A 16,954-nucleotide genomic window follows, 5' to 3' on the forward strand; every position below is an offset into this window, starting at 1 on the left:
AGGTTATCATGCCCATCTTTAAATCTCCCTGATGCTTAGCAAGTTAGGTTTAAAATCAATTTTCTTCTAAGTAAAGACATCTCGTATTTCAGGTTTTCAGAGTTCACAATAAACACAAACCTGATAAATAATAAAGGACCACAGCTGGAAGTCAATGTCCCCAAAACTACAAGCAAAGGAGGGAATAAATTGAGATGGAGGGGTCAAAGCAAATAAAGTTCCACACGTTCTGAAGAGCAGAGGCAGCTCTCTTGGCTTCATGGTCCATGTTCTTAATTCCCTGCCCAAAGATAGTGAAAGAGCTGAGAAAAAGACTCAAACTGAACACAGATGGGTGAGCAAAAAGGCAAACAACATAAGGGTAATACAATCTTGTCAGAAATAACCTGACAGGAAGAACTGCCTGTCCCTTTTAAGTCTAAATCAGGTAGTCTAGACTAAATCCTCACTCAAGTTTACATCAAACATATTCCTTCACAAACCAGCTGACTCAATCTGCCAGTTGCTGCTGTCCCCAAGGGGCATTCCCCTTTCACCCTTGCTCCTTCTCCCAGTCTGTTTCTGCCCTTCTCAAGGGCCAGAACTGGCCCCTCACTGATCCTACAGAGAGACAGATAATTTCCACCTTCTGGAGTGGGAATGGCTGAAGTTGGTCATCAATATCAGGAGTGAGGGAAGATGTACAGACTCCTCCTTGTAGCAATGGATTTGCTCTATGGGATGGAAAAAGTCCTGTCAGAGATGGACTGGTGAAGGAAAAGAAGAAAACAGCTCAAATGTTATAGAAACAGAAGTTTTTTATGTTGTTTAAACAGATCTTAAGATGGCTTTTCTGTATTTTGCAAAGTCACTCTGTCTCCTTCCCAATACCCCCCTGTAAAGGACCCTTATGCAGGAATGTCCTGGGAAGATATCCTTAGGTCTTCTCATTGGCCTTTGTTCACCTCTTTCTATTGGCTATTAACTCTTTACCTGATTGGGTTTTTCTGTAGTACCTGGTCCCTTTTCAATCCCCCTGAAAGCCATAGAAACCCCCATCCCCAATAAACTTCCTCTTTCGTCCGTCCCTCAGCCGTGGTTTGTGTGCATAGAGCCACATGCTCGAGGGGCAGTTTGGGAGAACATTACATCTCCAGAGAATGGTTTGACACCCAAGACCTGAAGATGCCCCCCTCCAAATCAGCCGTCGTATCTCCTCATCTCCCTCTGTCCTGATGTAGGTGAAGGAATAGTCATTCCATTTTCTCTCTATGGAGCAGAAAGAGGGAGAACAGCTTTCCATGAGAATTAATTTATTCATAATTGGCAGCATTAACTTCTGGTTGCTTCTACAGCTACCTTGTGACTATGCTCTAGGCCTCTAACGCCCAGAAAGCTCATTTAGTTACTTTCTGCATTTGACATGCTTCAGCACTAAGCTAAGAAGAAGAAAAAAAGAAATAAAACCCATATTCCATGATTTTGGATAGTGACAGGTTTACAATAGTGGATTGACTACTCCCCAAAATTAACATCTGTGAAATAAAAGAAAAAGATAAATGTACTTCAGCATTACCACACTGATGAATCAGGCGAAAAAAGTATCACATGCATAATGTACAAAAACTCCGAAAATTGTTTCCCTACACTTTCTTATAATAATATTACATGGTAATCTTAAAAAGAGTAAGCAAAAAACCAAATTGCTTTTAATACAATTTTGTATTTTAAAATAAAACCCATTATGTACGAAAACATTTATTGAGGGTTTTTAATTTTTTTTTTTTCTGTTAAGTGAAGTAAGTGTACATTGTAAATGTCAGAGAAACAAAAATTGAAACAGTCCACTGTACATTCCTGGAAATGAACTTCAAAGCACATCTGGTTTACATTTTACTAGTTATGTCATTGGAAACACAAATTAAAACATGAAGCTTGTTGTAAAAAATCTCAACTTTCACAGGATCTAGAGCCTCAAACAAGTCTCCTACTCCTCACAAGAAATTCATAAAAAATTTGAATTGAACTATAAAGTAAAACAGTAAAGGGTTTTATAATTTCTTCACAGTTGCTGATGAGAGTTATATTAAAAATATACTGGTGAGTAATCAGCATCAGAGTATTTTAAGTGCACAATACAGAGCTCCTGACTACAGAAGGTTTTTACAACTAGTGAACTTGTAACTTCAAAACAAATTATGTAGTGTTTCCTTAAAAACAGAGTTTGGGCAGAAAGAGAATAATTTTTTCCTCCGAACATACTACTGCCTACTCAACATTTGTAAAAACACAATACTTTTAATAGGTTTTGCAGACAGTTTTACACAAAACACCTCCTGACCTTCATTTTAAACTCGTCACCTCAATTTAAACATCAATCCAACTATGAGAGTCAAGATGAAGATGACAGAATCTTCATGACCAGTGTACGTAAGCTAAATGTAGATAAGACTATTGGAAGATACTGAAAATTCTTCAGATTCTGCTGTACAGACAATAAAAAATGAGAAGTATTTGAAGGTGACTAAAATAAGATATGTTCAGGAAGAAAACATCTCACAAATCTGAAGTTTCAGTTAATGAACAGTTGTTTGCCAGGTTTTCTTTCCTTCTCAAATGAGAAAAGAGGATTTTTTTCTTCTATTAAAAAAAAGGTTAATTAGTTTAAATATTACTTCTGCATCCATGCCCAATCACAAGTTCATTGCTCAGAGTTCAGCAGTTATACAGGATTATGAAATACAGCCAAGAGAGGTACAGTCACTGTTACTCTTTGAAGACAGTAAAATATTCTCCTTTTTAGTAACAAGCTAAATCTGATGATTACCAGAAAAGAGAGATAAGACAGGGTCAGATCTATCCTCTTTTATTGTCTTTTGGAATATATCCGATACTACTTTTTCATTAGTCTTTGCAGGAGCCACAGTAAAAATACTGCACGCAGGTAAAGATGTATGTTCTTTTAGGAGTACATAAAAAATTCTTACAAAAAGTAAATGCATTACTTAAAATCTCACCAAACCCACGAAACACAAACACAAACAGTCTTATATAATGAGCCTGAATGATCACCTCTGCAATTGTTCCTTCACTGTAGTATATATTTCAATTTAAATAACCAGCTGTATAAACAAGGCTTGCATTTTCTACATCGTACGCTGGTTGGCTCATGTTAAGAAACACATTACTTACTAGAAGACTGTCACAGGCACTATTAGTGTGTTAGTTTGAGCAAATTATACTACTTCTTTATTCATGTTTTTCAAATTGATTTATAAATGGATAATTTGGGAAATGTACCTTAATCTCTTAGACAAAGCCTAGAAGTAGTCACATTCCTTGCACATATGCTCTGAGATGCCATTAAGAAGGGACACTCCTACCATCTGGATTTCTGCTGGTTTCCTCTTGTTCTGGTAAATTCTATTTTATTTTAACTGTAACTATATACTATGGCTTTGCAGTCAATATCAGCTGGCAGAGCTATCTAAAGAAGTCATCCTCTTCTCAACAGACCATTAATTCAAATGAACTAGTAAATTCATTTCCACTCCATAATAACTCTCCCTTACATTCCTCTCACAAAAAACACCCCTAAGATAAGAGACTTCCACATTGACTGTATCATTACCCCCAAACTTCGTGCACAAGAGAAAACACACTGTAGTGATGGTAAGGATGTCTAGTAGATGGAAAAGTTTGCTTTTTTCCTAGGGCTGTGGTGTCTATGGTTACTCATGCAACCATGAAACCATTTTTTTTCTTTCTGTTTTTGTTGTCAAATCCTTATTTTGAGCCTTTGTATTAGTATTATGTCCATTAAAAAATAAATCTACATTTTATGTTTCAAAATCTAGATATATTTTTTATCAATAATATTACCTAGGTTGTTTGCATTCTGGTATTTCATTTATCTATCTTTTGGTCAGTGTTACACTCTGATGTTGATGGCCTTTTCATTTTGCTAGTGACCACCTGTATCTTCCACCCTATTTAATTTTTTCTGTCTAGAAGATTCCTTAAGAAACAGGTACATTAAAAGCACATACTACACTATTTTCACAGATAGAAATTTTTCAGTGCACAGAAAATAATCATACAGAATTAATTCCCAAATACTGTGGATATATACAAGGCATTGAGACAACAGAGCACAGAAAGCACTATGAATCCAGATGATGTAAGAAACTCCCTGCCCTGAACAAGTGCTACTGATTTGCTTCATACAGAAGGAGTGGAGATTTTAACTTTTAAAGGTGACCTTGTAAACTTACCCATATTAAAATATAAAGGAATATAATTTCCTTTGTGTAGATGAGGTGAAGATGTGAATGATTTGATACTGTCAGAATCAAAACCACTTCCACTTTTGAGATGTTTGTTTAGCTGTATAGCAGTAACATCTGATCAGTAATAACAAACAGTTGAGGACAACAATGACCACCACCACTTCAGAAAAATCTGTATGATTACATTGGTTCACATAACAGGTATTCCATAACAAAGGATTGTAGCTTCCCTGTGTAAGATTATGTGAGACGCTTTACTGTAAAACTTTCTAATCATAACAAATATTGAGATTTACAGATTGTGGAACCAAATAAAAATAATGGAAAACACCAGTAAAATTTTACTACTCTGAATACTAACTAAAAGGCACCCCTTAAGCTAATGCTTTCATTTTGAAGGTGTTTTTTTTTGTACAGTCTTGCTTAATTGTTTTTTAATAATTAAGGGTTAGCATTAGCTTTTGCATGTAACGGTTTTGTTGCTTTAACATCTGTTAATGTAATGTAATGTAATGTAATGTAATGTAAGAAAGCAATTTTGATTATACTGTAAAAATAAAGAACAATATTAGTAGTACTAGGTAGTAATACTCAGACCTGGAATGCATCACAGATGACTGAATTTGATCCTATTACAACAGATGAAGGGAGAAAAGAAAGAGACTTTGTGATCAAAACAGATGCATTTCCCTGTTTAGAGGTGTTCCTGCTATATGATCAAAGGCAAGCATTGATATATTCTGCTTTATTGTAGTTTAAAAATGTTTTATCTAGGGAAAGTACTTTTGTATAAAAATGAACTGATTACTTTGAACGAAAATCAACAGCAAATACCCAACACATTAAAAAATATGGCAAAGAGGAATGTGAAGATTTATGCAACAAGAGAATTTACAAAATTTGCAGACTTTTTACCTTCACATGTGTCTGTCTCCCTGCTGAACATGAAACCCTTGGGGCAAGTGCAGCTGTAACTCCCAGGGGTGTTTCTACAGAGCCCGTTGTCACACAGCAGTCCGTTCATGGAACACTCATCAACGTCTGCAAAAGGATGAGTTACATAATGAGAAAAAAAGACCCTGAGATGCCTTCATCTCCACAACTCGTTCTTAGTTTCAAAACTCTAATTAATTCTACAAAATTCTAATTCTAATTAATGCTACAAAAAATTTTTGTATCTCCCCTCCAGAGGTACAGTGTATTTAAAAAACCCGTATGATTAAGACCAAGACATCAAGCAAGGAAAATCCCATAAATTAATACAATTTCCTGAGCTCCCCTTAAACTAACCACCAATAATTAAAATAAAAAGTAATGAATCTTCCTCATTGCCCTCTTTTTTATTCTTTAAAAGAAAAAAAAATATAATTTTAAACCACTCTCCTTCAATGCCCATCACATATCCACTATTTTAGATTTCCTAAACTATGCTTATGAATTCCTTTAGGAGTCAGACAATAAAGTCTAAATTTCCCCAAAATGATGAATCCAAGTTTAAGTTTGGCAGCCACAAAAAAAAAAAAAAAAGCTCTTCTAAACTAACCTACCAGTAATCCAACTTCATCTGATTTCAGTTAAGGAAAGGAGGATGGATTTGCAATTTGACATTTTCAAGAGCAATTATGAGCTTGTTGTCATACAGTCCTTTAACCCAAACCGTGGTGAATATATTATTTCCTTTGAATCTCATGCAATAACTTCAGATTTGGACTGTAATCTCTGGTGATACGCACTGTAAAATCACAGAACAATATAACTCGTGCTCTAAAATACTGTCTGCATTCTGACTCATGACCATTTTCATTTCATGGCAGCTCACAGTCTGTATCATTAATTAAAATATTTCAACCTTTAATCTGAGTGTTTGTATTTAAATTCTTTTATGCAAAAATTCTACCTAAGAATAAACGCAACTTCACAGTCAGCATGGTATGTTTCTATTTAAGTAATTAAACAAACATATACCTACATTAGCACTTACATAATCTCAAGTGTAACTAGATAAACAAAATCCCTTGACACAAAATCTACTTGGAAGATAAATATTATGTGAAGTATTTTTAAAACACATCAATAGTTTTCTGCAGCAGTGCCTTTCCTGCAGAAACGAAGCAATTAGATGTAAAATTCCTTAAGTCAAGCAGATGAAAAGAAACACTTTTCTTACTTTGTGTTTGCTTTGCATCACCAGGTAGGAATGTCTGATTTGAAAATTATACCACAGCTATATGGTCCAGGTTTTCCCTACCAAAAATGGTGGACTTTTGTTGACCACAAATAACAATGATAGGTCAGTAATCTTTAAGTTGAGAGAGGAGTAAATGCCCAAAATAAAAAAAACACTACTTAAAGGCAAGACTTTAAATTTTCTAATGGTTTCAGAGAGATTTCCATTACCTTTTAATTTAAACAAACTTCAGTTTTCTACTTAAAATTACCAAGTTATAAGCAATATTATTGTACGATGCTCTTGTGGTATAATATACCTTTTCTGGATGTAAAAATTCCCAAAAGAAAAAAAAATTGGGTTTCATGTATGATTATAAATAATAAAATTAATTAGACAGTATGAACCATATCATAGGTATTTTCTCACAGGTATTCCTAAACACTTACAGAAAGTGTACCTAGATACTTCACCAACAGTTGAACCAAACTACAATTACAAGTTTCTGAAGTGAATCATTCCTGTACACTGGTGACCTGAAATTCTGAAAAATAAAACGACGGTTGTTACACTTGAGCCCAGTGTTCAGTGATAATTTATGGAAAGCTAAGAGGGGATCACTGCCTCCTTCATGAGCTTAAGCTGTCAGACCCAGGGGACTAAATGTGCAGCAATCCCTTCTGCTGTACTTGTGTAGCTCAGGGACATAATGAACTACTGTACATTGTAGAGATTGTATACACAGGCCACCAGTTATCATTCATGATGATAATGAGAGCCATTTGTTACATTTTTATTACATTACTATGCAAAATGATGACCTTCAGCTCTTGAAAAACCATCTTCCAGCTTTGAAAAGACACATTTTAGGTGATTTTGACATATATTATACATTAAAACACAACACAAACTGATCCATGTTCTTGAGAAAATTGATTTCTAACCTGCAGTATCTCTAGCTTACACTTCTCAAACAGTAATATATGCCCATCAAATTACAGGAAAATAAACTAGTAAGAATAACAACTATGCAGTAATTTAGAAAAGCAGTTTCATTAGGCTTTTTGCATTTTCATTGCAGCTTTAGGAAGTAGATGTCTTGCAACCTGAATTTTGTAAAGTCAAATTAGCAAGAATATAGTGATAAATAATTCAATACTCATAAAACATCTAACAACTTACCCACACAATTCATTCCAGAAGGATCAGGCTCATAACCACTATTACAGTTACAGCGATAGCTGCCATGCAGGTTTTTACAAATTCCATTGGTACAAATATCAGGATCCAAAGCACACTCATTAATATCTGTATTAACACAACACAGAAGATTATTAGACACTGAAAGATACAAGGAATCTGATCCTGTGACAGATGTGGACAACATCTGACTCAGTGGATGTTGAGGCTGTCATTCAGAGCAAGGGTGTGGCTAAAAGTTGAAAGAAGTGATTCTTCCCCTTATTTGACACCAGTGAGGCAAACTTGGAATTCTGTGTCCAGTCTTGGGCCACTTCATGAGGTTCACATGGGCCCACTCTTCAAGCCTCCTCATGTACCTAGAGAAGCCTGTCATGTTCAAGCTCCAATGTGCCTTAACTTTCCTGATCCCATGCCTACATATATGGGCAGCTTTCCCGCATTCTTGCAGGATTCTACCTGTTCCACTGACTGTGCTGTTCCTTCTCACATTTCAGTTTAATCAGGATGTCCTTACTCAGATATGCTGGTCTTCTGCCTTCCTAGCCTGATTTCGTACATGTGGTAATCAAAAGGCCTTGTGATCTCATGAGACAGTCCTTGAAGAACTGCCAGGTCTGTTCTGCTCCCTTACCCCTGAGGGCAGTTTCCCAAGGGGTCCCATCTACTAATGCCTTAAACAACTGAAAGCTCATAAATTCTCCCAAAATTCAGGGTGCTAGCTTTGCTCTTCATCTGGTCCATATGCCTAAGGATTCACCAGGGCATGATAACTGCAGCCCAGGCTACCATCAGTCTGGATATCACTAATTAGTTCATCTGTGTTGGGAAGCATCAGGTCCAGTAATGCTTCTCCTCTGGTTTAACTATCTATCACCTAGCTCCAAGAGTACCCTGGACTACATCCAGCCTGATGTGCTGCTTTCCCAGCAGATGTCAGTGTAATGGAAGTCCCCCAGCAGGATCACTGCCTGATGTGTAACAAGAGGCTGGGGGAACTGGACTTGTTCAGATTGTGAGAGGAAATATGAGAGGGATGTCCAACAGCAGCTTCTGACCTTAACAGATGGTTACAGAGAAGATGGAGCCAGACTCTTCTTCGAGGCACACAGTAACAGGGCAAGAGACAACAGTCACAAGATGCACTGTGGGAAATTTAAACTAAATACCATGAAAGTAATTCTTCACCACAAGTGTAGTTAAGCACTAGAGCAAGCTGCCCTGCAACTCCATCCTTGAAGATTTTCCAAACTCCACTGGGCAAGGCCTTGAGAAATGATTCAGCTTTGATGTTACCCCTGCTCTGAACAGAAGGTTAGGTTGGATGACCTCCAGATATCCTTTCCAACCTAAACTAACTGGAAACTATGTAAGAATAATTTGATGTATAATATGCAGCCTGTGGACTCAGTGCTTGTGGTTTAGGAATCTTTAGTTTCACATTATTAGCTGACACAAATACTTGCCGTAATACAGAAGTAACGCATAGGTCAATACCATAGCATATTCAGTCTTACAAAAACTTGTTGGAAATTTTAAATTTTTCTCAGATAGAACAGGATGATGAATGAGATATATTCCCTGAATTTACAGTCCCATATAAAATTTCTGCTGTGGTTGGAAAATTCCACAATATTCATAGGAAATGTAAGAACAGGAAGAGACTCATTTAAATATTTTTTGCCTCTCAGGAAAAGAGGGTTTTTCAATATTAAATTCTTTCTTTCCATACAGTAAGTCAACTACTTTAAATAGTTCCCTTTCCAAACCCTGGAAAGAACAGTTAGGGTGCTGGTCTAGCTGTGACTTCATAAAAAGGTTTGTTGTATACTTGTAGTTCTCAGCTTTTTACAAAGGACATTTCCTCTTTAATCATAGTGCAGATACTGATTTACATATACTGAGATACACATTAGGAAAAATCATGCTATCATTGGACAAAACTCAAGGCTATGAGACATATAAAAATTTCATATGAAAATATGATTTACCATAATACTTCACATTTATATTTTCTTTTGAGCAAAGTGCATTCTGTAGCTTCCTAAACATGTTTGAATCTTGGGGACAAGCCACGTAAGTTTATGACTCTCTCTCTCTCCTTACCAAATTAATGATTTCAGAAGGTTCAGCCCTTCCTATTACATTTTACACGGAAAGAAACTGCAAAATCTCTGTCCTTATCTATGTCCAGATTTCTCTCACATGGAGACTTGTGCTTGTTAGTCACAAGCTGAATGAGGTGAATTCAAATTCTCACGGTAGGATGCTGCTTCTGCAAGATTATGGAACACTTACATTATTTCTCCATGAGATTCAGTGAATCTTCTATTTCAGAGATTCTTTTGTGTAATTCACTGAAAAGTAAACTGAGGGAATTTATAAATTCTATGGATATCAATTTACTTGTAAGTCTCCAGCATGTTAAGCAAAAAACAGAAAACTATGCAGATACTTGCTGTACTGAACAGAAAGAGAATTTATTATAGTACTATTTATAAAAGTTATATAGGATGTTAATAAATATAATGATAAGACAGCCTCATTCTGTTCCTGATGAATGTAATAGGAGCTTTAATGCTAAGAAGGACAAAAGTTATACAAGTTAAATGTCTGGAAATATTAAATGTACAGTATCTGCTTTAATTTGGCTGAAATTTATTAACTCATTAGATAAACACCTAGCAATAAATCATAAAACTGTGTTCCCCTATTCCTTCTTCAATCCACTCTACTTTAGCAGGTAGTTGCAGTGTTGCCACTACTTCAGGTCTGGCTCAGCTACTGTTTTTTAAAATCCCTGTCTCTGTGATACTTGAAAAAGGAGCTGGAGCTTTACAGTTCCCAGTACAAAATGCAAGTGGTCACTTTCAGGCCTGTTTTTCATATGGATTTGTTTCTTTTAGTTAGTTCCCTTCCAACTCTTAACTCGCCAGGGAAACAATCTGTCCGTGGAAATGGTCCGTGATTGAACACTGGATCTGGAGTGAAAAACTGCTCTACTACTATCCTAGTTGACTGAAAATCAACTGCAAATAATCCAAGTGGCTCCTATCATTCCCCAAATAAGGGAGAGCTTTCTTTTGCCTTTTCAAAAACAAACAAACAAACAAACAAACAAAAACCAACCCCCCCCCAAAAAAAAAACCAGAAAAAAAAAAAGAAATATAGTCAAAACTTTTAAATGGTTTACTTTTTTTTTCCTTATCAGAGTCATGCAAAACCCACTGTTGCAGAGAATTATTGCCAGCCTTTTCTTTAGACAATATTTAAATATTGTACTTTTAGAATACAAATACTAAAATCAACACATTCATCTTGAGGCAAAAAACTCTACTCTAGTATGTTATAGAAAAATATAATTCTGACTATGTATTTTTTTTAACCTTGAATCATATATATGGAAGAAAATGTGCACATACCTCGTCCATCGACAGTAATACCTATTCCACTGCTACACAGGCCATGGAACTCAGCTACTCAGTTGAGGCAGAGATGTTGGGGAAAAGAAAATGTTATTTTTCCAGTGTTTCACCTTCTTTCATTCTAAACTAAATCCACCTGACTTTTTTAAAATAATTTTTCTACAGTGTAAGTAATGAAATGCCAATGTTCAAATGGAATAACTGTGTACAGATAATATAGCTAAATCTGTCAAGTAGCTTTCCATTCTGAACTTTCACATCCATATAAATCCAAGATGAGATGACAACAGTTAAACACCTAGGTAATTTCACTAAAGTGTTGACATGACTGTCTCGTCAAGTTACTGCTTTCAACCATAATGCCTGTTTTACTTGTTACATTATAATAGCTTTCTGCTGCTTCAGAGAATGACACTGAATGAAAATTCTGTCCAAGATACATCATCTCAGCCTGTATTCAAGAGATTTTTTTAATCAATCCCCAGGTTTACTTGAAGAACTGATTCTCTTAAAACGAAATACAGATTTCTAGAAATAATAATGGGTTGCTCTTTTAAACTGGATTGATTGACCAGGAAATTTACAGATTCATTGGAGAACTCCGCCTATTCCCTTTCAAGCATTTTTACTTATAGACAACACTTAATTCAGGGACTGAACTTCATCCATGTGTCCCCTATTCATTTTTCTTTAAGGCTTGAACAATCTGTTCAAAACTGAACAAAATATATTTTAAGTCTGTATGTTCACTGCACTATTCAAAGAAATGCAAAATTTTACCTGAGTTTTCAGCAGGGCATGGATGACATGGCTCTCCAAAACCATAGTCAGAATTGGCACAGCAGCATTCAGACTTTGTCACAGCACCAGGGAAAGGACGGACACACAGCCCTTTTCTGATGCCTCCATAGCATGTGCTACGCATATGAGTATCTAAAAAAGGATAAAGGAAGACATAATTTATTTCCTTAGGCTGAGAGTGAAATGTATTCTTACTATCTCAACAAAAGCTTTATTTTTTATATTTTTTTTGGTCAACAAAATGGTTAGAGTAGCTACGTCTGCACTGCCTTGCTACAAACACAGAATGGCTTCAAGCAGCATGTGGTGGTCAATTTTTCCCTTTGAGAAGTACCACCTCTATAAATTGGACATGTAGATCTCTTATTTCCTTCCAAAAGGGTTTCTCAGGTAGGATAATTCAGTAGCAGCCCAGGGCTGGTAACATGGGTGAACACCTGTTTCCAAAAAAAAGAAGCATAGTCTCCTATTACATTTATAAATTATGAACAGAAATGCAATTTCAGCAGATTGTTTACACCAGCATTTAGATGACATGATTATCTTAGGTCTATATGTAAACTGGCACCAGTGCTGATTAGGACACCAAAGAGATCCCAAAACCCAGTTAGCAAGAGCAATTTAGCATTTCTTACACACAAATGAGTGATGTGGAAAGCAGCACTACTGCCTAGAGTGTAAAAAATTCAGGTTTGTGATTGAAAACCCACTATGGAAGTTACAGTGCCATCTCTGGGAGAGGGTTGGAAATGATGGCCAGGACAAACCACGCACTGTACAAAGAAAACACATAATATGTGGACAGTCTTTAACCTCCAAAATTATGACAAAAAGAGACAGTAGAAAAATTATACAGGCCTGCCATACAGCTGTAGGACTTAACATGTGCATACTGCCAATCTTACAGTTGATTCAGTCATATAAATCAATTTGATAGGCTTGACCAGTAAGATGCAGTAAGAAGCATCTTCAGAGGCAGGCCTCCAGACCTACCTCTACAGGTAACCAAGTTTCAATGCCTTTTTTACTTTTGCTCATAGGATGCTATCAGAGATCTTTTAACAAGTGTGTGATTAGACAGTCCATTTAAATGTGCCATTGAGAAATGCAAGGCACAGATGAAGTAAACAGCCTTTACTTTTGTCTGCTATAATTCTACAGATACTGCTGAAGCTACAGAAAAAGTCTTTGTTTCAGCTATCTTTATGGACCAGGATAGAATTCCTGCTCCTTGTCAATCTCCCCCAGTAAAACTACTAAGCATTGTAGCCTGGACATGAGCCTGCGTGGACTCAGAAATTGAACAGGGTTTGAGGGAATCCAGACAGTTACCTACTTAAATTATGACCCCAAAACAATAAAGAAAAGTTGCATGAAAAAATTTACAGTAAATGTTGAATATCCAGGCCCAATCCAAATAAGAACTGGCAATTCCTTATGTATTCTGTCTGCTCTTTGAGTATCGTGAACTGGCCCCTATAAAATAGCATTGCCTGCACATAAATGTTTTCTCTTGCTTTGGGTATCCCATGGAACAGACAGTTCTGGAGCACAGCTAAATATGTCCTAGATTTTAGAATTTACTCCTTGCCAAGAGTCTAGGTGAAGCCAGTACAATTTGCTTGCACTTGACATCAGGAAAAGATTATGATGCCTGACAACAGTCAAGGACTTTGGCACAAGAAATGTATGTTCATGTACTCTGTAAAATAATCAGTTTCTTCACATCCTTTCCCTCCACCTCAAACAAGTCCAGATGCCACTCTGACAAGCTCTGCCATGGAGAAAGGGGCTACCACAGAAGGGAAGACCTCCTTCTGGTTAAGTTTCTGAGAGGGAATGGAGAAGCAAATCAAGGGAAGGAAACTGCACCAAGGAAAACTGCAGGGGGATAAAAGACTGTAAAGTGTGAAAGAAATACTGTAGGAAGGTCTTCAGAGATGTGAAGTGTAGGAAGCAGTTGGAGGAAGCCACAGATGTACAGAGCAACTTTTCTGCATAAGAGAGCAAGTGCTTTTCAACATACTTCAATGTTTTTATAGAAATGGCACAGAGAAGAAGAGGAAGACTGAATAAGTAGTTACAGGAAAACAGTCTGATCTACAAAGTAGGTGATTCACTAAGCTTTTGGACGGTCAAGAACCAAGCTGGCTTCCCCAGAAGCAAAAAAGCAGTCATATAACAGGAAGAACGTCCTCCTTGGGCTGTGCTACCCAAAGTGACAGCAGGAATGAGAAGGACAGGCACTGCTTTGTCCATGAATTAATTGCTGCAGGCACCTTACCAAGGTTCCCCATGCCACTACAGCTGTGAGTGTGCCCCTCACTGATGAACCTGTGACACTCCCCACGGTTAGTGTGAGAAGCCTCTGGCTACTGATTTCAGACCACTCAGAACTTATTTTATGGCTTGAATCTAACAGAACAGCTCTGGAACTAAACAAAACAGCATTGGTGTTGCTGAAACCATGTACCTGCAGCGAGAAACGCTCCACCATTTCTCGAGGTATATCATTCCCAGACTCTTAAATTTTGTGGTGTAGCACTCCAACATCCACAAAAGTTATCATCACCACATTTGAGGTCAACATTGAGTAGACCAGTGGCTGTCCTACACTCAGGGTAAGTCACTGCACCCATCCAGGAGCCTTAGAAGGTCGAATCATGCCATGCTTACAGCAGGCACTTTGAGGTTCTCCAAAACTAGCAGGGTAAAACAAAGTTTAGTTACTTTCTCTTGGATGACTACAGCTCCAGGCAGAGACAACTGAAAGTGTCTCAGAAGAGAACAAACCACTCTCGAGTGAAGGCATGGCCACAGCTCAGTACAAGTTCTGAGGTGATACACACACAGAGCCAGCTGAGGTATCCAAGCATGGAGCTGCAGTTGGATGTATAGCCAAACCTGAAATGCCTGGATGTACTAGAAGCTCTTCTAGCAGCCAGAATGTCTGAGAAGTATTATTTAGGTCATGCAATATATGGGATAGAATAGCCAGACAGAGAATTCTTGTGGTTAACGCAGCATGTGGATTATATATAAACACACATATATACGAGCACACACATAAAAACTGAACAGTGGATTGGCTCAGAAATTCCATTCTACAGGTCACGTATGAGGATATTTTTGTTATGCAGTATTTGAAATTTCCTATATGTTGTGGTTTTTACTTTATACCTGGAATAACTACATCATCTTTTTAAAATCAATTTTCCAACTAGATTGTGATTCTGCCTTATGGTTTTCTATCCTATTAAGGATATTTCCTGTTGAAAACGTAAGCATATATGGTAAACCTTAAAGTTGTGTAACATGTGGAGTTGAACATTTTCAAATAAATGTTGTTCACAGCTGATGGCCAACTTGTGAAGTCGTTAGCTGCTAGAACTGTGGCAGTATTCGGTAAATGAAGCACAGAAAACTGAGCACTGCATTGATTCTTTGCAGCTGTATCACTGACAGGGGTGAAGATGAGGCCAACTTGGAGTACAAAAAGGTACTGAACAGCTTGTACTCAAATCTGGTTTTGTTGGTGTGCCACTAAGCAGAGAAATTCTATATTTAAAACAGTACACCAAGCCTTTTTTCATTGTTCAACTTTTAATAAACAAGAAGAAAACAACTTGACTACTACATAGGAGGGAACACAACTTCCTTTTGTTGGTCCAATCTTTAGTATAGTTATGCTTAGTAAAATATCTAATTTATTTTAAACAAGAAATATTTGTGTTTCAACTAAGAGACTGAGAATATATTTTAGCTTTTAAGAGCCTATCCTTTTAAAGCCATTCTCAGTTTTTACCACGTGTTTTTCAAACTGAAGTGATAGCAGAAGGGGCTAGTTTGTGCTAGCACTTGGTAGAAACATTTGCCCTAGATTTTATTTTAAAGAATTTTGACTTTTGCACAATTTAAAATGTTATTTTGAATTAACTGGTAATAGTAAGACAAGGACATAGTATGTTACATCTCTTTGGTGCGAGATAAACTTCAAAGACTGTGATGTAGGCTGTTTTTAGTTCATCTGGAAGAATGTAGGTAAGACAAAGGCAGATACAACACACATACATATATGAGCAAGATCAGTCACAGCATTAATTAATACATCTATTGCAGAGCTAAGCTAATGGTTTCCCCTCTGCTTTTTCTGCTTCATGATTCTGTGAAACATCATGACATAAGCAGCTGACCTGATCTAACCAACAGAAAACAAGGGATTTAGTATGTCTTGCCCTCCACAGTTTTTAATTCTTCATCAGCTTGAAAATCTTCAGTTTTTCTCCTGTGAACTCCCTGAAGCTATGCTGGAACTGTCTTAAACACTAGGTTTATGAGATTGCATAATTTCCTACTAATTTCCTTCATAATCCCTACAGGATTGCAAGATTTCCTACTAATTCTTACTAATTATATTTCAATTCACAGAAACAAATCTATCTAGTTTTCACTATTTCTCTAACTAGGGTTTTTTCTTTTTTACGGTACAGGCAGAATAGAATTGTAGAACCACAGAATGATTTGGGTTGGAAGAGACCTCAGATTGCATCTCGTTCCACTCCCTGCCATGGGCAGGGACACTTTCCACTAGACCAGGTTGCTCAGAGCCCCATCCAACCTGGCCTTGGACAATTGCAGGGATGGGGCAGCCACAGCTTCTCAGGGCCTCACCACCCTCTCAGGGAAGAATTTCTTAGTAATTGGTCACAGCCCCAAATCTGCCAGAGTTCAAGGAGTGTTTGGACAATGCTCTCAGGCACATGGTGGGATTTTTGGGGTGTCCTGTGCAGGGCCAGGAGCTGGACTCAGTGATCCTTTTGGGTCAGATTTATGCCAGAACAGATACTCCGTGGTTTGATATCAACACGATTTGGAAGGTTGTAATTTCATGTGTTTGATTTCATAATTAATAAACCTGGTAATTCCACTTGCTTTTCTATGAAGAAAAAAAATAAATCTCACCTCCACACACACGACCATCAACTCCAACAACCAAACCAGGTGGACAATCACACCGAAATGATCCTTCAGTATTTATGCAATGACCATTCATGCAAATTCCTGATGTCTGGCATTCATCAACATCTAAGAGG

The 16,954-nt window shown here is 37.1% G+C and overlaps 1 protein-coding gene across 6 annotated transcripts in view; it reads right to left on the reverse strand.

The window, feature by feature from the left end:
* FBN2 (fibrillin 2) overlaps positions 1–16,954 on the reverse strand; it is a 119,073-nt gene that overhangs the window by 55,172 nt on the left and 46,947 nt on the right. For all 6 annotated transcript variants that reach the window (XM_050329107.1, XM_050329108.1, XM_050329106.1 and 3 more), the window contains 5 exons: positions 16,824–16,946; positions 11,841–11,993; positions 11,058–11,111; positions 7,618–7,743; positions 5,184–5,309 (listed from right to left, as the gene is read on the reverse strand). In XM_050329107.1, coding sequence (XP_050185064.1) covers positions 5,184–5,309; positions 7,618–7,743; positions 11,058–11,111; positions 11,841–11,993; positions 16,824–16,946 — 582 coding nt within the window. The remainder of the gene's footprint in view (positions 1–5,183; positions 5,310–7,617; positions 7,744–11,057; positions 11,112–11,840; positions 11,994–16,823; positions 16,947–16,954) is intronic.

Source organism: Myiozetetes cayanensis, unplaced genomic scaffold (assembly GCF_022539395.1).
Source record: "Myiozetetes cayanensis isolate MyiCay16 unplaced genomic scaffold, myiCay2020 scf4, whole genome shotgun sequence".
Classification (NCBI taxonomy): Eukaryota; Metazoa; Chordata; class Aves; order Passeriformes; family Tyrannidae; genus Myiozetetes; species Myiozetetes cayanensis.